The 20,000-nt window shown below is 39.5% G+C and overlaps 1 protein-coding gene and 1 long non-coding RNA gene across 3 annotated transcripts in view; one reads left to right on the top strand and one right to left on the bottom strand.

Annotated features, from left to right (window-relative positions):
• Positions 1–15,042, bottom strand: part of LOC137984645 (uncharacterized) — a 28,106-nt gene extending 13,064 nt beyond the window's left edge. Inside the window, exons 1-7 of one of the 2 annotated variants that reach the window (XM_068831866.1) lie at positions 14,805–15,042; positions 12,559–12,619; positions 9,825–9,899; positions 5,846–7,076; positions 5,202–5,315; positions 4,983–5,063; positions 1,902–2,006 (exon numbers count right to left, since the gene is read on the bottom strand). In XM_068831866.1, coding sequence (XP_068687967.1) covers positions 1,902–2,006; positions 4,983–5,063; positions 5,202–5,315; positions 5,846–7,076; positions 9,825–9,836 — 1,543 coding nt within the window. In that variant the 5' untranslated portion in view covers positions 9,837–9,899; positions 12,559–12,619; positions 14,805–15,042. Of the gene's footprint in view, positions 1–1,901; positions 2,010–4,982; positions 5,064–5,201; positions 5,316–5,845; positions 7,077–9,824; positions 9,900–12,558; positions 12,620–14,804 lie in introns of both variants that reach the window. The other variant, XM_068831865.1, reaches the window with a different exon arrangement.
• Positions 15,043–19,439: 4,397 nt separating this feature from the next.
• LOC137984661 (uncharacterized) overlaps positions 19,440–20,000 on the top strand; it is a 921-nt gene continuing 360 nt past the window's right edge. Inside the window, exon 1 of the long non-coding RNA XR_011119131.1 lies at positions 19,440–19,602. This is a non-coding gene — a long non-coding RNA (uncharacterized lncRNA). The remainder of the gene's footprint in view (positions 19,603–20,000) is intronic.

Here is a 20,000-nt window from a genome sequence, read left to right on the forward strand (position 1 = left end):
ACCCGGAGAAAAACCTCTCGGAGCAGAGTAGAGAACTAACAAACTCAACCCACATATGACGCAGGATCTGGGAATTGTACCCGGGACACATTGGTGGGAGGAGAGTGCTCCTGCTCCTTGTTGTTGCCTTCAAGAAGAAGGAGAATTTGTTAAATACAAACAGGGGATGACAAATTGAAATCATAATTTACGTCTAGAAAAAGATTCCGTTTCATAACATCGCTGAGGGGCACGCTGTCTGAGGCCTCTGTTTCTTTAGGTTTTCTACCTCTGTTTTCAATAGGCCTCTTTGGAGTGTCGCCCATTAAATGAAAGGTAAAGGCAGTAGTTTTATTTTTGTTTTCTTTCCGAATAGTTGATTTAGTGCGACACGTAAATATTCCCACACACAAACGTATGTGCCGTTGTTTTTGTCTTCTTTTCTTCATTTCCAGTGGCACTCACAAACGAGATTTAGGACGATATTCTCAACGCGTCGCGGTTACATAAAAGCCTGCAGTAACTTCTTCTCGCACTCTACCATCGGCTTTTCTAGATCTACTCGCTTGCGTGTCAAAGGCTGACTTAGAAGGGACTAACACTTAACGGTTTAAAACTAAGAAAAAGGTGGTTTAAAAGCACTTTAAAGATATTTGAGAAAACTCGTCTTCACACAGACACATTTACATTGCTAAGTATCTTTTCTCCATAAGAGAGGATTAGTTTAGAAATCTGGGAGACACTGTTCTAGCATGCGAAATGCTCACTTCGAGTTCCCGTCCGAGTCTCAAAAACGTGGCGCGCATAATTAAGCTCCATAGTATTTCTTTTGCAAAAGACGTTGATCTTCAAAATTACACCTTTTTTGTGAAGTCTCCGCGGCCTAAAAATGCCGAGCATAGTGACTTTCCCTGATACTCCAACCTAACTAGATATTGTAACCCTTTATGCCCATTCCTCTCTTTGAAAACTAAACATGAAGACTTAGAGCCTGTTTATATGGTCTCGGTTACCCGAAACAGCCCTCCTCCCGAGACAACTTTACCGAGCGTCTATATTAGAATTGCGTGAGCGAGACAAAGTTAACCCTACTTAATTATGCATATATTTTAAGACGCATCTTCAAAAAATGCGTATCATCATTTGCCTTTCTTTCTTTCTAGTTCGTTTTTATTCAGTATAGTTGCCTTTTCACATTCAGCAAATGGACTGACAATCTTAACGCTGCAATAATATGTAGTTTAAATAAAAGAATGAAGGGGTAGTTTCTAAAGAAACTGTGATGCTGCGTCGGTGGGGAAGTAGTATACAAAAATTTGATTTTATCAACGGAGTTGATAATGTAAATTGGCCACCGTACAGAGATTCTAAAAGCTGACGTTTCGAGCGTTAGCCCTTCGTCAGAGCGAATCCAACGAAGGGCTAACGCTCGAAACGTCAGCTTTTAGAATCTCTGTACGGTGGCCAATTTACATTATCAACTCCGTTGATAAAACCAAATTTTTGTTTAAATAAAAGGCTGTTTATGAATCGAGAGTTTCCGTTGACAGCGGTGTGAATTTTGGCGGGAAAAAAACTCTTAATTCGAAAGTAAACGCTAAAAACATGTATAAGCTCCCAAATTTCTGCTTCTTTGATTTTTATTTTATGCGTGCGCATTTAAGATTTTGCTGTCTCGTTTCGGGTGGTCGAAGCAAACTGTTTACATGCGAAAACGTTGTCTCACCTGCCAGGGTTACCCTACCTGCCGAGGCGAGACAACTCGCCTCCCCGAGTTGTCTCGCCCACCCGAGTTGTCTCGACCACCTCATGTAAACGGTTGACATAATTTTTTACACAACTGAGTGGAAAAATATCTCGCCAAGGGTAACTCGGGGGGAGGGTTATCTCGGGTACCCGAAACCATATAAACAGGCCCTTACCTTCACGGATGTCTGTATCATGTGTTTGTTTCTTGCGAGGTGAGGCAGCATTCTGATGAAAGGGTGTTTTCTCCAGCTTTTCTGCAGCTTGTCTTTCTGGAACGCCTACTTTGAAGAAAACAATTACAATTACACATATGATAGATGCATACATACTTATGATGCGTTACCCTTTCCAGGTAAAACAAATTGCCGTACACAAATTTATGGTTTGGCATAAGCTGCACTATGGAAGCGTGGTGGCAGGTTACCTTTGACGAAATTTAAATGCGCTGTAAATGAATACAAGATGCCACATTTGCGCTCTGGACATCACAATATCACAACACTCGACAGACCATTACCTTTTCCCACTTGATTGCCTATTATTCTATCATTTATTATATAATAACCAAATCAATGCTCGCGCTCTGATTCGTCAATCAGCTATGATTTATTGTCCCACTAAACTCATGGAAAAATCACGCACTATAGCACCGATAAACCAAACTCCACACTCCACACTCCTCTAGCTTAGCAGTTGCTGCTGATAGAACGAAACTTCCGCCGAAAGCAATTTAGTTAAGACCGAAGAAAGGGAAAAGATCAAGGGAAACGATTGATTCCGACAGTGAAAAAAATGAGCTATTTAACAATTATTCCATTCGCACTTGTTGGATATGAGATAGTAGATAGCAAACGAGGCGCTTAGCGCCGAGTTGGCTATAACCAGTCTCATATCCAACAAGCGCGAATGGAATAATTGTTTTATTAAGTTCCTTGAACTCCAAAAGTTTAGAGACTACGAAATACGAACGAAAAAAACGAGCAAATCGGAGCGAAATCCAAAAAAACTTAATGAGAACTGATGCGATGTTGTGCAAGACCTTGTGGTCAGACAGACGCAAGCTCATCACAAAAACATTTCTTACCTTTTCGCGTACTTCTAGACCTCAGAATTGATCCAAACTTTCCACAAAAAGGGTTTTTTTTTTTTGCGTTATTCAGATAGAAATTTCGCTTTCCGGCGAAAAAACTTTTAGCTTGGCAATGCTTAGCGCAATCATTTACCATGTAAGGTCAAATTAAGGTATATGAGCTGATAACTGAGATTGAGTGAACTAATCAGAGCACGAGAAATGCATTATCCGAGGTTGAAAACTTAATAAAAGTTGATATCCCACATAGCAAGACTACAAAACAAACAGCTCCTTTACAAGCCACTACAAACTAAGAGTTTATAAGCAGTAATATACGACGGACAACCCCTGGAAATGTAGTCAGCATGGTTGCTCTGATCTAGTGATCAGGGGGATGTGGGTTCAAATCCCGCTCAGGGCAATTACAGTTTTCCCCAGAAGTTGTCCAGTGTTGAGTTTCCTTTAACCTTTCTCTCAATTTCTCCTCAACTTGGACTGTGAATCCATTTGCGATCCTCCTGGGGGTGATACGTTGTTGGCTCAAGGGATCTACTTAACTGACTCTTTACATTAATTACCCTTGTCCGCCTGTGAATCACATGTTGATCCAGCGTTATCACACAGAAAAACTGGCCCAATAGGGAGTCCCACGTAAATGCCACACATTAAGTGATAAATCAGCCATGTTACCAGCATGGTTGTCCTGATAGTGGTTATGCATGGCTACGATGGCATGTGAGGGGCCACGGTTTTTCCTCTTAGATTTTTGGGGAGCTGCCAAAAAAGTTGTCATCAGATATGAAAGAAGGAAGTTTTAAACTGTAATTAAACAGTCACAATACTGCAGAGGGACTAAAACACAGGTCAGTGAACATGTCACTGTGCTACAGATAAATAAGCAAACCCAAAAATGTTGTTTCAAGTATAGGGGAAACTTTTGACTTTAATGGTTTTTCATCACTAACCTGGCCCCAAACAAAGCGCCTTGGATCGATAAGATACCTATGCGGATAATTAGGGACTGCCTTCAGGCTATTTCGTACCCTCTTACTTCAATAATCAACACCTCACTCCTTACTGCATGCTTCTCAAACATGTGGAAAATTGCCGAGGTGAATTCAATACCCAAAAGAGGCGATCATAAAATATTGTTGGAAATAGGTTAGTAAAGGCTTAGACTTAAAGGGACACTTCGTGTTCAGTACTGGGCATGCATCTCATTAGGTTCATTTCTGGACATAACCTGACGTGTTCAATTCTGTCCATTATCCTAACCATAATATATGCAAATAAGACCTTTGAAGGTGACTTCCGTTTGGATTTTTGTCACTTGAAATTACCGTGGAATCTTTGAAAATTTAAGGACACGGATAAAAACAGAAAATATACCAATTTTCCCTTTACATGTACTTTCAACCTCCTGGCCATAAGATATCAATGGACGAAAATAATTACAAAAATAAATGACATAAGAGGTCTGGACACAGCAATGTCATTACCATGTTAAATACGTCTGCAAAGTACATGTATAATCAAAGTTCCACAAAAGGACAAACAATACAGCAAGAAAAAGACTACTCAACGGAAATTAACTTCTCCAAGTAAAGTGTTAGCGTTCATTCAATTGCATGGATATCACTTGTCCAGAAATTTCAATATGGATCAAACCCCCTCATGTATGTGGTTTGAGATGCTGTCCTACCAAACTCTCAAATTCAGTCGCATCCGAACAGTTCCTGTAAAATCACGCAGCACCGAAAAACCAAACTCCACGATCCTCTGAGCAGTTGCTGCTGAGAAACTTCCATTGATAGCAATTTACTTCTGGCAGATGAAAAGGAGAGATGAAGGAACTGATCGATTCCAACAGCAAAGAAGATGAGCTGTAAGTTGATAACCCACATAGCATACAAAACACACAGTTCCTTTACAAGCCACCAAAAATTTAAAGTTTATAACCAACAAGTGTTTTGTTTCTTAGTGTTTTGTTCGGCTCATACAGTATGCAATTATGTGCCAATTTATCATTGGCACAAGACAAATATGCCTTGTTCACTCTGATTTTAATCTACAGCTGTAGACTGAGCTTGTGTAAAAATCAATCGGTTTATTGCCAATGAAGTACAGTTCGTTGAATTCTCTTCATCAACCATACTCTAATGAACTAGACATCAAGTCTTACCTCTGCAGATGTCTGTATCATGTCTTTGCTTCTTTGATGGTGGGGTGTCACTTGGATGTGAGGGTCTTTTTCCTTGTTTTTCTGAGGAACCCACAGTTAAAAATTTAATGTGATGTCAATAGAGCAACTTCCTTCATAAGAGAGTCTACAAACCAAGTCAGTGACCATATGCAGAGACAATGATAATTAGTGCAAAAGCAATGAACAATAGGACTTCACCTGTCAAATTAATCCCAGCTCGAGTGGATTCAACATAAGATTCAGACACCACCGTACTAGGCAAGTGTTTTCTTGTCAATGACGAGTCCTGTCCACCTTCAACTGCATGAGTCCCTACCAGACAAATAATAATTATACAGAATCTTGGTCAGTGTCATGTACCGAAAAACACCTGCTTATGTATATTTGTATGCAATTAGTATTGATTCTCTCTCAGGGTTGCTTGGACGAAATTGCCAAATTATCACTAGAGCCAAATTGTTCACTTGCAGCACCCACAACACTGATCCAAATTTATGCCAATAAGGAGATTTATGAGATGCAGGACAAACAAAAGGAGTCTGGCATCAACAACTCATTACAAACCTGTGAAGTACAAAATAACATGTACTATGATCAAGCACTGGCTGCACCCTGTAATTTTCTCCCCTCAGAGGACAATTTCATCATTACAACTGATCCTGCCGAATACTGCTTGCACTGTACTACATGTCTGACTGGTATCATTCCTTGTGTTTCAAAACAAGTTATAATTTATTTCTTAACAAATTAGTTTGTCCAATTCACCTTGAGAACCATACATAAACATACAGTTCATTTAAAATCCTTCCAAGATGAACCAAGTGACATGTCATTTCACTTACCAAAAATGTTATTAAACATCATTTTCACAAGTTCATCACACTGTTCCTTCCAACAGTACTTCTTTGCATATTGTGTACGAAGAATCTCTGTCTCTTCTAGCCGAACATTCCTGCTCTTTTTACGGACAATTTCAATTGCCTTGGCCCATTCTTTGGGATCTTCAGAATTTACTACACAACTTGAACCAAGTGGCACGTCTTGCAGAGCATATCCTAAACCAGAATTTCTACTAACAAGGATAGGAAGACCTGCAGATAATGCTTCAAGCGCAGCCAAACCAAAACCTTCAGTTCTTGATGGCATTATACAAAGATCTACTTCGCAAAACAATCTGCCTAGATACTCTCTGCTTTCCTTAAAAGAACGAACTGTTAGCTGTCTTCGTGCAATGCCACGCTGACACAACTTCGCTGCTACCTCCTCCTCTTTTCCAGGTGGTGCCCCAACAAAGGTCACTTCATAAGATTCCTCATTCAAGTCAGAAATGGCTTTGGCTGCAATGTCGTATCCTTTTAATTCAAAATCTTCAGTGTCACCACGCCCAAAAACCAAAACACAAAATGTCCTTCTTTCTTCGGCTGCTTGCTTTACCACAGAAAATTCAGAAAAAATGCTGGGTGTGACTTTAAATACAGATTGGTCTCTCTGGCAGTGACGGAGATAACGTGAGTACTCATCAGCTAACTTGGGACCAATTGCTACAACCTCATCTGCCAACTCACACAACTTTATTTCTGCCTTGTGCTTTTCCTCTGCTCTTGAAATTGCATTTGCATATCCTTCAAACATTCCTAGGTCTTCAGGGGCTGTATGCACAACCTGAACCCACTTACATTTTAGGTACCTCTGAATGAGTTGCACTTGTCGTCCAAGTATTAGCCCATGTCCAATCACATAATCGATCTCATGGTTTTCTGGTGCAGACAACAGCCATTCCATGGGTTCATATCCAATCAGCTCTTTTGCTTGTATGAGCTTAACATGATTTCCCCCAGCAATCCTCACATCTTCTTCACTACAACAAGGAAGGTACATACTGACTTCCACATTCTGATGTTTCGCCAACTGAATGGCAAGCTCTCTGTTGATGGTCGACAAGCTTCCTTTTGTTGACTTCCATTCACTGCTCAAGAGAGTAACCTTAAGTTTTCTACTTGGTACTTCCAGGCCTGTTCTGCTTTCATTGCCCTCCTGTAATTCACAAGATGAGGAGCCAGAAAAGGAGGGATTCTGCAAAAAATGCAATACAAAATTAAATATTAAAGTGGCTTTTTAACTCAGAGCTTTTCATAACTGATTTTAATTAACTCAGTTGATAAGACTGTCCGATTCCTGTGCAGTTTACCCACCCATGGCTGCAGCAGCACTTTTTTTAGGAACAAACACCATAAGCAATGAGCTCAAATTCAGGTTGCACCCTTAAACATTTCCAAGGTTGCAAAATTTAGGTTTATGTTGAAGGTTTGTGAGAGTCTTAATGTTTTTGATGGGGACTACAATGCTGGTCAAGAAGAGTTTTCTTGGAAAACACGCAAGCCTTTAGGGAGTCAGAGTGGCTTAGTGGTTATCAACTGCGCCTCCCACCTCTGTGACCCAGGTTCAACTCTGGCCTCGAGGTAGTATGTGTACTGAGTTTCAGTCGATCTCAATCTGACTCTGAGGGTTTTTCTCTGGGTACTTTGGTTTTCCTCCCTCATTAAAATCGGCCCTACATCGATAAAATCCAGGTGAATACCCTCGTATAGGGATAACCTCTGGTATCTATCTCTCCCTTTCATTGTATTGAATGAATAAAGTTGTTATTATTATTTCCTGCTCCAGAGTTGAGTTCAGAGGCTGGACATTACTGTGAGTTACCGTAAAGACAGGTTAGCTTGAAGAAATATAAAATTAATAAAACGAGATGCTTCTGTGAAGCATACACTGGGTTGCCTGTGGTACGTGCTACAGAAAATCAGAAGGCACTGAATTGTGTGGTATTGAAATACAGCATTCCAGTCTCTGAAGAACAACAAATAAAGGAGAAGCGAGAAACATTGGCTTCTGGGCTGACATGTTGATAATTTTCAAGTTCCCTCACAACTTCTGTTTACCACAAGTGTGCCCTCTGAGCATCTGACAGCTTTCTAATACTAAAGTTCACTGAAGTTAAGCCCTGCCGGGCGGGGTTAGTGTTTGGATGGGAGACCAAGACAACATTTCCCTCAGAAAACAGAAGCATCGGACCGAAAAAACTACTAACTCTAACAAATGCGAACTCAGCAAGGTACAGATCTTGTTAGCTTGCTTTATGCAAAACAAATATTGATGAAAAAGCAAATAACTATTGATACAGAGTTTTCAGAAAGAGCAGAAGGAAGTTTCCCGAACGGTCGATCGAGAATAAAATATTTACGACATCAAAACAACATTAATTTTGAACCGTGAATATAGAATATAAAAAGTTACGATCAGCAACAAACATTTTGGGAGATTTTTGCTACGTTCAAGTAAATTGCAAAATCGAAAGTGACATGGCCGGAATTCAGCGGGCGCCGTGATTAAGTTACCGCGGCATGTTTACTCGCCAAACAGTGAAGCATCTGTGTCAAATGATGGCAAGATACCGGGTTTTTGTAAGTTTCTTTTTCAGTCAAGTGTTATAAAGTTTGACAATGAATTGAGCGAAGTCAAAACAAAGATCACAATCGCCCAACTCTTATTTATGCAAAGTCAAAATTTACTCTCCAAGACGCGTACGACGTTATTTATCACCAGGTAATTCCATCATTTTGGAAATAGCAGCTACTTTATTATTCATCTGCGTCACAAGTTTTCACTGATTTTGGGGCTCATTTTGTTGAAACTCAAGCACGCTTCCAACAGGCCTGTGAACCCTTCCTGCTTACAGAGCAATACTAAAAAACTTCTCCCATATCACATTTCAACCTTAAGCTCGAAAATTCAATACACAACATGATATTATAATTCACAAAGGCAGAAAATACCACAGAATCCTTTTCCAGCGAAAAAATTATTGAAACTAACAACATATTTGCTCTTAGAGGCGAAAACCTCTTCCTATTTCATTGCGTGCGTGAAGACAAGAAACTCAATCGTGTCAAATTACCATGTACTTCAGGTAAATAGAGCTCACTTTGATTTCGTCTCGACGGGCGATAGATTGTTGTCGAAGTCCAGTACTCGTCGCTTTTGAGCTTCCTGCCTAGTTTATCCAACTGACTTTCCATTATTGAGCTCCATAAGGGTATATTTTGTTTAAGGATCCACTAAAACGCCATTCGCGTTACATGACTTTCGACGCCATTGCAGGTTCTACTGTGTCCACCAGAGAAATCTACGCAGTTCCACTACCCTGTCGATCCTAGGAACATACGCGTAGAAGGCTCTATGCACAAAGACACCACTTACCAGGGGAGTGACAGGCAAGACTTTTACCGACACGGAAAAAAAAAAAAAAACTAAAAAAAAAAAAAAAAAGAAAAAAAAGAAAACAAACAAACTAAACGAAGACCTCGACTGGTTTGCCATAGGCAACCCAGTAATTAATCATTAAAGTGGCTATGGGACAAGAGGACATGGGACAGCTGTTATATTTGAATGGTGAGAGTTTAGAACAATGTCATGTCAAAGTTTGATATATTGGTTGAATTAGCAGTAGTAGAAGTAGTACTGTACATGTAGGAGTAGGAGTAAGAGAAGTAGCAGCAGTAGTAGTGGCATGGAAATGGTAGTGTTAGTGGTATATTTTGTAGAGGATAAGCACCGACTTAGGAAGTGGTTCACATTAAAAAAAATGGATGACTGACCACTTAGTAGCAGAACACGCAAGCTACAGAGGTTGACTGTAGATGGCACTTATCAACACCATGTTTCCTTTATTTTCATTCAGCGCAAGAAATAAATGTATATATTTACGTGGATGGCCCAACTGCACTGAAACCATACTAAATATTTAAAGCAACTTCCAGTAATTACCCAGGTTGACATTATTGAAATCTTGACAAGCCTTTACAAACAATCTTCAGGATCGCCTTCGCAACAATCCATGATCTGTGGATATTAGAATAATGAAAACAATTTAATGGAACTTGGAACTTGAAACTTACACTCCCAAATAGCTGGGCTAACACTGGGAGATATAAAATAACGAATTAAATCACAATACATGTAATCCACAATAATTATATAAAGTCAAAAAGAAACAGTAAATGTAAATAGTTCAAAGTCTTTTCAGGTGGTTTGGGGTCTTCATATTCTGAATGTCCCACATGGCTAATGACTTAAAAGAAGTAATGTTCTTAGCTTGGACTGTTTGAGTTGACAGTTTGTTCCACACCCGAACAGTTCGTAAAAACGGAGAATAACTGTGCGCCAGAACACTTGAGTAGGGCTGGAGCATAGCATGTTGGATCCTTGATCTAGGAGCTGGTTGGATAGAAGATGGGAATTCAAGATCTACGAGATTGTTTTTAATTTTGTAGAAAAGAGTCACTTGGGCCAGCAAACGTCTGGATTCCAAGGAGTCCCAACCAAGTTGATTTACAAGATCTTGTGAGTTTGTAGATCTCATGTAATCATGCGTGACGAAACGAGCAGCCCGCCGCTGGACTTTTTCGATAGTTTCAGTGTCCCTGTTTGTGTGTGGATTCCAGGCAGCACTTGCATATTCTAGTAAAGGTCGAATAAGTGCTTTGTAGGCTCTTTCCTCGACTTCAGGTGTACATGGTTTTAAAGTCCGTTTAACCAGCCCAAGAGACCTATTGGCTTTGTTGGAAGTTTTATCACAGTGTTCTTTCAATTTAACTTCTAATTTCACACAAGTTCAAACTTACATATATTTGATCTTCAATACCATGAATATTTCAAGAGTATTTTACTTCTATTTTATTGGATGACAGAAATCAATCAGTCATATGCACAGCCAGTTAGAAAAGGGTCAAGAGGGTTTTATCTACAATCTCTGTGGAAAGCCATGCCAAATAGAGAAACAACAAGAGGCTACGGATAGCCTACACTTTGTTCAAAGGATTTTCAGCTGCTTTCCTTCTAAGTTCATAATATTTCAGTGTCTTTTTTATTTTACAATATATTTCTCAAGATCCAGTTGAATTCCATAGTCCAAAGTCCGAAGTCCGATGTCCAAAGTCCGAAGTCCGATGTCCAAAGTCCAAAGTCCATGACCTAACCATAGGGTTGAGTGCGATTGTACATGTAAAAAAGTTATTTACGGTTTAAATGCTACTATGATCAAATCTTCATCCCTTCAAATTGTTGGTTCATTGTATAGAATTCCAGGAAAGATAAAAGAGTGTGAAAAGTGTGTAAAATATGCAAATGACACTACTGATGACGTCATTCACTCAACCCAATATAAAATCAAGTATATAAATAGAGCTATCTCGGTCAATTTGCAGCAGAGACCATTGGAACTTGGTGGGCTACTACATGTAGTTATACAGGCAACACACCTTCGGCTGTAAGGGAATTGGTTCCCATGCCAACTCACTCTTTTCCAATCCCCTTCAGCCTGATTCAATATTTTTGGTGATCATGAGCGAGAAAAACATTTAGCATGGAAACAAACTCAACCTAACATATCTATATGCTCGCTGATCATGAAGATGAGGCACCACTGGCAAATATCAAAATAGAACGCCAAAGGTGGCCAGCAAAGCCTTTAATATCAGGGAGGTCTAGAACCCAGTATGTTGCCATGGTAATAAAACTGGTATGCTCATATTGTAGAGCACATCTTCTAGAATCTCGCTGCAAAGAACAAGCATTTCTGCTACAAATTGGCTTGGATACCTTTTTCTATCACATTGGATCATAATTCGGTTGAGTTTAGGACGTCATCCCTTAGCTAATTTGCATATTTTAAGACTTGAATATCTCTGGAACAAAAAGAGATATTTGAAAATAGTAAACAGCATTCTTCTTTTCGTACAGACTACATGTTTATGTCTTTAAATGGCTCAGATAGGAAAGATGCGAATTTCGTCATAGTAGCACTTTAAAGCATTGTTAATCAGGCATTGACTCCAATCCAAAACAGTACATGTAAATGGATGCTCTACAAGTTTCTACTTTTTCTCAACAATGCCGGAAGAATATTACTGTGGTGAGATGTGTAACCGATACATAAGATATTGCATGCAATGAAAACACAAAAACTCATTTCCAGTCATGCACTCATTTCTTAAAATAAATATTAACCCCCTAGACTGTCACATAGCATTTGTGGTCGAGTGCTCAACGAGCGCCTCTGAATGAGGAGATACCAAGTTTAAATCCTACTTTGAGTACTTTCCCTGAAAAGTCTCTCTACCATGAGAAGTCCCATGAACAAAAAAAAACACACCCAAACAAAGGAATAATAATATTATTATACATAACGTCCCCAAGAATAAGAAAATCAAGAAAAATAATATAATACATTTTGTTTTGACCCCTTTTTGGATATCATTTATCATTGATGGAGAAACAAGTCTGAGTCAAAGTAGGCATTCGGGTGTTCAATTACTTGCACATTGTTTCACCTACACAGTTTTCTCCACATGAGCATTCTCTTTCACAGATGATGCACTTCACTTATGAAAATTTTTGTACTTGAAACAAAGCAAACATTTTACTCAGCTGTTGACTATCAAAAGAAATTCCTTAATTTCCTTTTCTTTAGAGCTGCAGTACAATAATAAATCATTATTACCTTGCAAAGGGGGCAAAAACTTTAAGGACACTTGTTTCCAAATCCAGCCACAGGACCATTTCTGTCAATTAAACAATTTGCCACACATTCTTTAGGTATAAAACATGAAATGAATATAGACAATACAGGGGACATACTGCACATGCAGTTTTTTTAGTGGACCTGGAGGTTGTTACATGTATTCTACTCACACCTACATGTATGTAAAGTGCCCTGGCCAATTGACGAGTAAAATCATCTGGCATTGGACAGAGTAAATGCTATAAAGGGTTAATTTTGTTGAAGTAACTATTGATCCCCAGAAGAATGTGAGCATGAAATTCAACAAGAAAACCTATACTATAAATTTTGAATACCTTGAACCTACAAGTCCTTTCTCATAAGATCTACTCGCATATGGAACACTCTCGCCGACGAAGCTACCATGAAATCATACTATGTATCCGCCCTTGAAAACTACGATGTTGATAAGCCCCGTTCATTCAAAACTATACGTCTCAAGTGTAATCGTTATCGTAGTCTTGTCTCGCCCAAATAATGCAAATTGCATTATTGTATGTCTCTAATACGCTGTTGATTGTCATACTATGCAATTGATCTTTTATTGGTGTTAATGATTAACCATTGCCCAAGATTGAAAGCATATTTCTTATCTTTGATTGTCCAAAGGTGCAATTGTTCATCCGTTGATGCTATTGAATATTAATACTAATGCAAATAGTGTTACTGAAAGTTTGTTCGCGTTAATGAAGTTCATGCCAGTGCTAATGAACGTATGTTTGCCGTATAGTTTCAACTGTTGACGTACATGACTGTATATTTTGCGTAAATGAACAGCAAAAGGTGTATATGAGGCCAATCTCTCTCTCTTCCAAGTGCTTCAAATGAAGAGAATTTTGAATTTAATCAGAAAATAAAGTTCATTTACATGCATGAATTCACCTGTCAGTTTCTCACCAATCTGAGAGGACATCATTGAAGTGTGACAAAATGCTTTTCACAAACAAAATAAACAACTCATTGAAGCCTAGCAGAGAAAATAATTTTCCTTCATACTAAGTCCATCTTTGAAAATGTTATATAACAATAATTGTGGAACTTTTGAAACCCCAGTTATTTAGGCCAAACTAAATTAAAGTCGCTTGAAAGAAAGTTTTTTTTCAACTACGTACCATTTTCCTGACATCATCAGCGTGCACAATGGGAATGTTAAGCATGCTTGCCCAAATGAATTTGTCTGTTTGTTATTTATTTGTTTGAGCAGGTTGAAGTTTTGGCAGCTATTCAGCTGATGTGAACCTGCTAGCCCCATCCACCCACACTAACAAAAGACAACCACAACACCGGGAACGTCATCCTCGACTCTTCTTGAATAGTGCGTGGGTTCTTTAACGTCCAACAGGGCACTTATGAGCATAGAAGACATTTGTGAGACGGGGCTTACAGTTTATAGTCCTTATCCGAGAAGGCTGAAAATTCTAACCATTTGCAGGCGTAATTACAAAGGCAGCACTTTCTCCTCAGTTATTTTAAGACCCTGAGTGTTGGGTCCGGCCGGAGTCAAAATCAGAACCTCACGCATGGCAGCGCGGTGCTCAACCAACTTAGCCACTGGTGCGTGGTATTTACTAGCTATGTTGTGTCAAATGATCTCGTTTTGTGAGTGCAACAATAATTTTTGCACTCACAAAACGAGATCAATTATTATTCATTCACTTCGCTTTGGAAGTCACAGGAATTTATTGCTGAATCAAGGCTAGCTTACAGATCTTGTTCACAAAAAACAAATTATTTTACACATATTGGACCAACAGTAGAACCAGACAGGGCGACCACATGCAAATTATTTGGAGTCTTTTGTACAACGAGACATACATAACAACAGAGCTTTTGTTATTCCCTTAAGGATATGCAAATAAGTGGCCACTATCTTCTGAATTTAGCTCACATAATTATCCTCCGCACTGTTAATCCTGAAAAGCACCTTGACAAACATTTCAAGTCCATAAGATGAGAAGACGATGTGCCAATCAACTCCGTAATATCAAGCAAATTAACTTTGAATCATCATTAATCGTTTGCATTCACGAGTTCGAGGGACTAGAAAATTACACGCACTATTCACCCCAAGCAATATTATTGCGTCGTATGAATTTGCTATACCACATCACAATATTATTAAGACTTCAAACCGAAGGTGGGATTCTACAGCTGTTTAAGTAATTCTGGGATGTAAGCAGCCTCACCTTCTTGCATACTGCTAGTTTATAAAACGGCGTTGTAAATTTCACCCAGCAAGGCGGAAGTCATCTTGAAAGCGGCATGATATACGATACATAACTCTGAGCCTACATCATGCGTTGAGTTCCTAGGTGCGATGATTTAAAGGACTGCAGATTCAGGCGGTCAGTGTAAAATCCAGATAGCAGACACCACAGAGCTCGAGAGATACCTGCAGAACGTAGATTTGAGAGAAATGGGAGTGGCGGTCACGTGTCATACAGTATATTTATAGGCCATTTCGGAATTTGCGCAGGGAGCTGAGGCGAGTTTCAAATTTGAACAAATCCATAAATTGACACCATCACATGAATTTGAGATTGGTCATCTGTCCAAGTTTAATGCTTTTAGGTCGAACAGAGACTAAGTTACGGACTTAAAAACATAGTTTAAAATCCATACAAAGGTCTCTAACTTTGAGGCTGCGTCCTCCAAAACCATATAAACTCTTAAAAAAATTCTATCAGATTTGGGACAACTGGAAAATCCTGTCATGTTTCTGTACTGTTTGGTAAAAGAAGAGGTGAAAATCACTTTGTTTGCCTATTTTTATGAATATTCCAGAAATCGTAAAAAAAAAATATGAGTTCAATGTTATCTTTCCTGCGATGGTACCAATTTATCGATTTGTTCGAATTTGAAACTCGCCCCAGTTCCCTTCTCAATTCCGGAATGGCCTTTTGGCAAAGCCCGAGAAGTCCGAGAAGCGTTTCTAATCGACAGGGGTGGGGCTTGAAGAGAAGAATTGTAAATAGTATTTATCTGTAACCATATATTTAACAATTATTGTTTGAAATCGGGGTGAATAGCGGCAGAATATTGGCCAAGCCGCGAAGCGTGTTCTTTATATTTCATGAACATAATCTCAGTATAAATGTCTTTTAATTTTAAAAGACACTTTCACAGTAGAAATCCGTCTCTGCGGCGCTACAGACGTTCAAAGTCGGCCAAAATCCCATACATTTACTGTAAATTTAGCCATGTTTGCCCCCAAGCCAAGATGGCGTCAAAAACCGTCAGGAGAAAGGGTCTATATGGCCCGTCGTGTTTTCTTGCAGCCGAGTAGAACTCTTAGTGTCCAAAGTAGAATTACTCCGAATAAAAGAATTTGTTGGTGCGAAGATGGCTTAATTTTTTTTAGCAATAATTATCTGGAAAAACGAAGTCAAACACCGGTTGGCGAAAATATGTCTTCCCTCTTTTTGTTCTCTGGTACAGCATCATCTTGTATTCTCAGTATTCCTATTCAGAAATGCTGGCGAAACGCGAGTTTACACCGGCCATTTTCTTTTGTTTGGACTAGTAGTTCTCTTTTTTCTTACGTATCAGCTACGTTGCGGAATGCGCTACCTGATTTTATCCGTACCTACGAGTTTACTGGTTTTAAAAGAGAATCCAGCTGGGCCACATTTTGTACAGCGGCTTTTCTTTTTAATGAATATATCTTTAAATATTATGTATTTAGTAGGAGGTATCTGTATATGCTGTGTATTTGTAATGTCTCGAAGATATTAGCTCCTGTAGGTGTTCGAGAATTTGAGATGAAATAAAGCTTATGCCTGTAGTTATGTTACCTTTAGCAGGGCGCGTGCGCACACTTTGTAATCTGCGTCTCCTGTGCTTACCATATGACAGAGAAAATGACTTTTCCCTTGTACATTTAAGCCATCGAATTCTTGCATTATACTGACAAGGGCGGTTTGGAGCTGTGATTAGGCTTGGGATTTGTCACATATGGTTTAGGGGCCGACATATCTCTCCCTCAATGCCGTACCGGGAGGCAGGTCGGTAGCAGAAAGCAGCGAAGGGCCAACTGCGTCCAAAAGCGATCGCACGGGCCGAAATCCCGGGATGACTCGTTTGGTACGACGCTCCAGCGCCGGTGTCTGGAGGTACTGCATTTTTCTCTCTTGTTCAAACATTCCATCAGCGCATGCCCAAATGTTCTGGCTCTTCGATACCTAGCCTACCAAAAAAAATTAACATGCTGCTTTTTGTTTTTGATTTTTTAAACCAGCAATTGACATTTCAGTTGATTTTATAGGCATAAACTTAACGTAAGAACCGTGCGTGTCTGGTCTTGTCTCAGAAAGAGGCGAGAGATGGTTTCATGCCGACTGGGACGCCTAAAATGGTCTTTTGTAAACCGGGTTGGTGTTAGCGTGTGTCACCTTGCTTTTGTTGCTCTTTTGTAAACATGGCGGTTCACGAGTGAAGTTGTCTCTCTGGCCTTTCTGTGGACGAATTCCAGGACCTACTGACACAATCTGGGCAATTTTTGAAAGCTAAAACCTCCAATCGATGCCGGACTCCTTAGGGAGTGAATAATGCTCAATAACTCCGAGATAGCGAATCAATCAGATTGCTTAAAACATCAAGATCACTCACTAGTGCGCTCAGGTGAACATCAAACACCAAACCCTTCAAATCATTCAAATTCGTCGTTTTCAGACACAAGGATGACCACAAACAGCACTTCTTTTGCTTGCGTCGCTAGTGAAAACCAGGCTTTAGTATCTCAGGGTGAAAAGAGTCTTGGACCTGGAAGTCAGCACTAACTGTTTCTAGTCAGCTTCGTGTCTGTTTGTCGAGCGGGAAACGATTTGTTCTGACAATGGAAGGGGACCTACGCCAATCGAACCAATCAGGATAGTCTATTTTTGAGCCCCAATTTCAAAACGAATCCAATTATAACTTTAACGGTGTCATGGTCGTTGGAATTCGACCTTGGTTCGTACGAAATTGCTAATCGGAATAACAATAGTTCTTTTGTGGGAAAGTGCCTTGCGCCATTCTACATACATACATACATAGTTTATTTGAGCAGGTTACAAAATAGGCAACACTGAATTAGAGGTCCTGGTGTGGACCTGCACTAACTACATCTAAGCTAAAATATATTAATTACTTACTGAGATAATATGAGAATTTCTTACATGGTTGGCCTCTGCAGTAGTATTACATGTACAACTGAAAATCTAAAAATATTTGAAGTCCACTAACCTAAAAGAAATGCTACAGGAAGCTTTCTCAAAACCTATGGTTTTTAGAAAGTTCTTATTTTCCCTAATTAACCTCTTAAAATAACTTAGACTAGTAGAGTTTTTAAAGGAATTAGGGAGGAGATTCCAACACAGGGCAGCTCTGTGCTTAAAAGATGATCTGCCGATCTCAGTCTGTGGCCTCGGAACCTCAATATTTGCAGTCTTCCTAAAATTATATTTAGTCTCAGGTTTAACTATCAAGTTTCTCAGAGGATCAATGGTGGTTCCCTTGTAAATATTAAAACTAATAACTAATAGTCTCTTGATATAAAACGAAATTATTGGGTTCCAGAGAGCTGTACTTGTGACATCGGAACTGTGGGTTTCTCTGGATTTTAGTTGCTCTCAGATGATTCTGGTGTATGGAACTCTACCCCTTTCAGTATCGATTCTGAAACCTCTGCTAGCAGATAAAAGTTGGATCAATAGAACATGTAAATGTGACAATAAACATCAAAACCAACACAACCTCCACACAACATACAAACATTAAATTGTTCCTGCGATGCATCTAGATTAAATTGCTATTTGATGCAACACAACCATCCTTCTCAGTCAAAATGTAAATTTTACTGGGTCTGGAAGCTCGAACGCCTTATCTCTGATTACTGCTAGTTTTATTCTTATTTGTTTGCCATACGTCAATTTATCTTAATTCATTAACTCTGTCAGCTTTTCGGAATTATTCACATTTTATGCTACTCTATAAATCCGAATGGAAAGTAAGTTTATGTATGTACGTACTGTACCGGAAATATCACTGTTAGGAAAAATTCATCTTTAGGTCACATTTGCCACTTTCTTCTCTCTCCGCCCCTCCCCGTTCAATTTTGGTAACGGAAAAAGTAAGGCTTCGCAATAAAAGGACATTGCTAGTGGGGGGAGGGGTTACTTAAAAAGACACAGGGATGAAACTGATTTTTCCATATTCCGAAATTGTGGTATAAAGTGTCTCAACCCTTAATTGCTTTTGGCGCTTATTGTAGATATTGCGTAGGAGTAAAATTTTCACAATCCACACATGGTGTGCTCAATTTTTGCTGGGTATGTGCCGCTGTCCTCTCAGAACCCCTACCCTTTATAGTCTATTTTATGGCCAATTATATACCCCCATCTCAGTCACCTTTTCTTCGCATATGAAAGGGACGAGGATGCTCGTCGTCTCGCTTACGGGTGTAAATTTTGAATTTTGGTCTCACTTTAAGGTGTTCTGTGCCAAAATCCATCATCTTTAGCCATGAAGGTAGGCAGAAGGCAGAAATATAAAATTAATGTGGTCTCTTGTAGGGTTAAAAAAAGTCTGGGCCACGCACAAATTGGTCTCCTTTAGGAGTTTAATTTAAAATTTCCTACGAGCATCCCCGCGCCCTCGTATGCAAAGTCTTCACCTCCCCCCTCCCCTCCCCTCCTCTTCCGGGGTCGTTTCCTTCTGAACTGAGCAAAAAATATTGTATCGTATCGTGGCACCATAATGTGCGGTCAAATTTTTCAACCGGTGGAAAATTTGTCCGGTAAGGTGTGAACATAGTCTAAGAAAGAATTTATGTTTGTCAGGCTGACAGGCGACAAGAAAAGAGACACAAAAGACGATAGCATAGACACTGTACTCCAATATCACCAGAAGATGCAGGAGAACATTGCCGAAGAAATGATCAAGATGGCTAAGAATTTAAAACACACATCCGTCATGGCCAGCAATATTATAAAAGAAGATAACAAGGTAGGAGTTTTATTTATGCAGTTGTAATAAAAGGTGAAGACAGAAGATTTTATATTTAAAGAGGATTATCGTTTACAATGGAAGAAGTCATGCTGATTTACTGAAAGAAGAAAAGATTTACCATAGAGTTCGATTTTCAACTTTTCTTCTTCTCCAACATGGCGCGTAGATTTTTGACGCTTTTGTTTCCTTTTCCGTCGTGTACACATCCAACTGAGTCACAGGCCACCAACTCAACCTCACACAACAAGCAGGATGGTAGCCTGTGCAGCCAAATCAACTCAGCGAGCAGCGAAGTCAGAACAACATACTTTCCCCATGTCATGCTGGAAGATTTAATGAAGGAGGCGACCAATACTCCGCCCTGTGTTGTTTCTGACACCTGTCAATCGGCGACC

The sequence above is a fragment of the Montipora foliosa genome, chromosome 14 (genome assembly GCF_036669935.1).
Source record: "Montipora foliosa isolate CH-2021 chromosome 14, ASM3666993v2, whole genome shotgun sequence".
Taxonomy (NCBI): Eukaryota; Metazoa; Cnidaria; class Anthozoa; order Scleractinia; family Acroporidae; genus Montipora; species Montipora foliosa.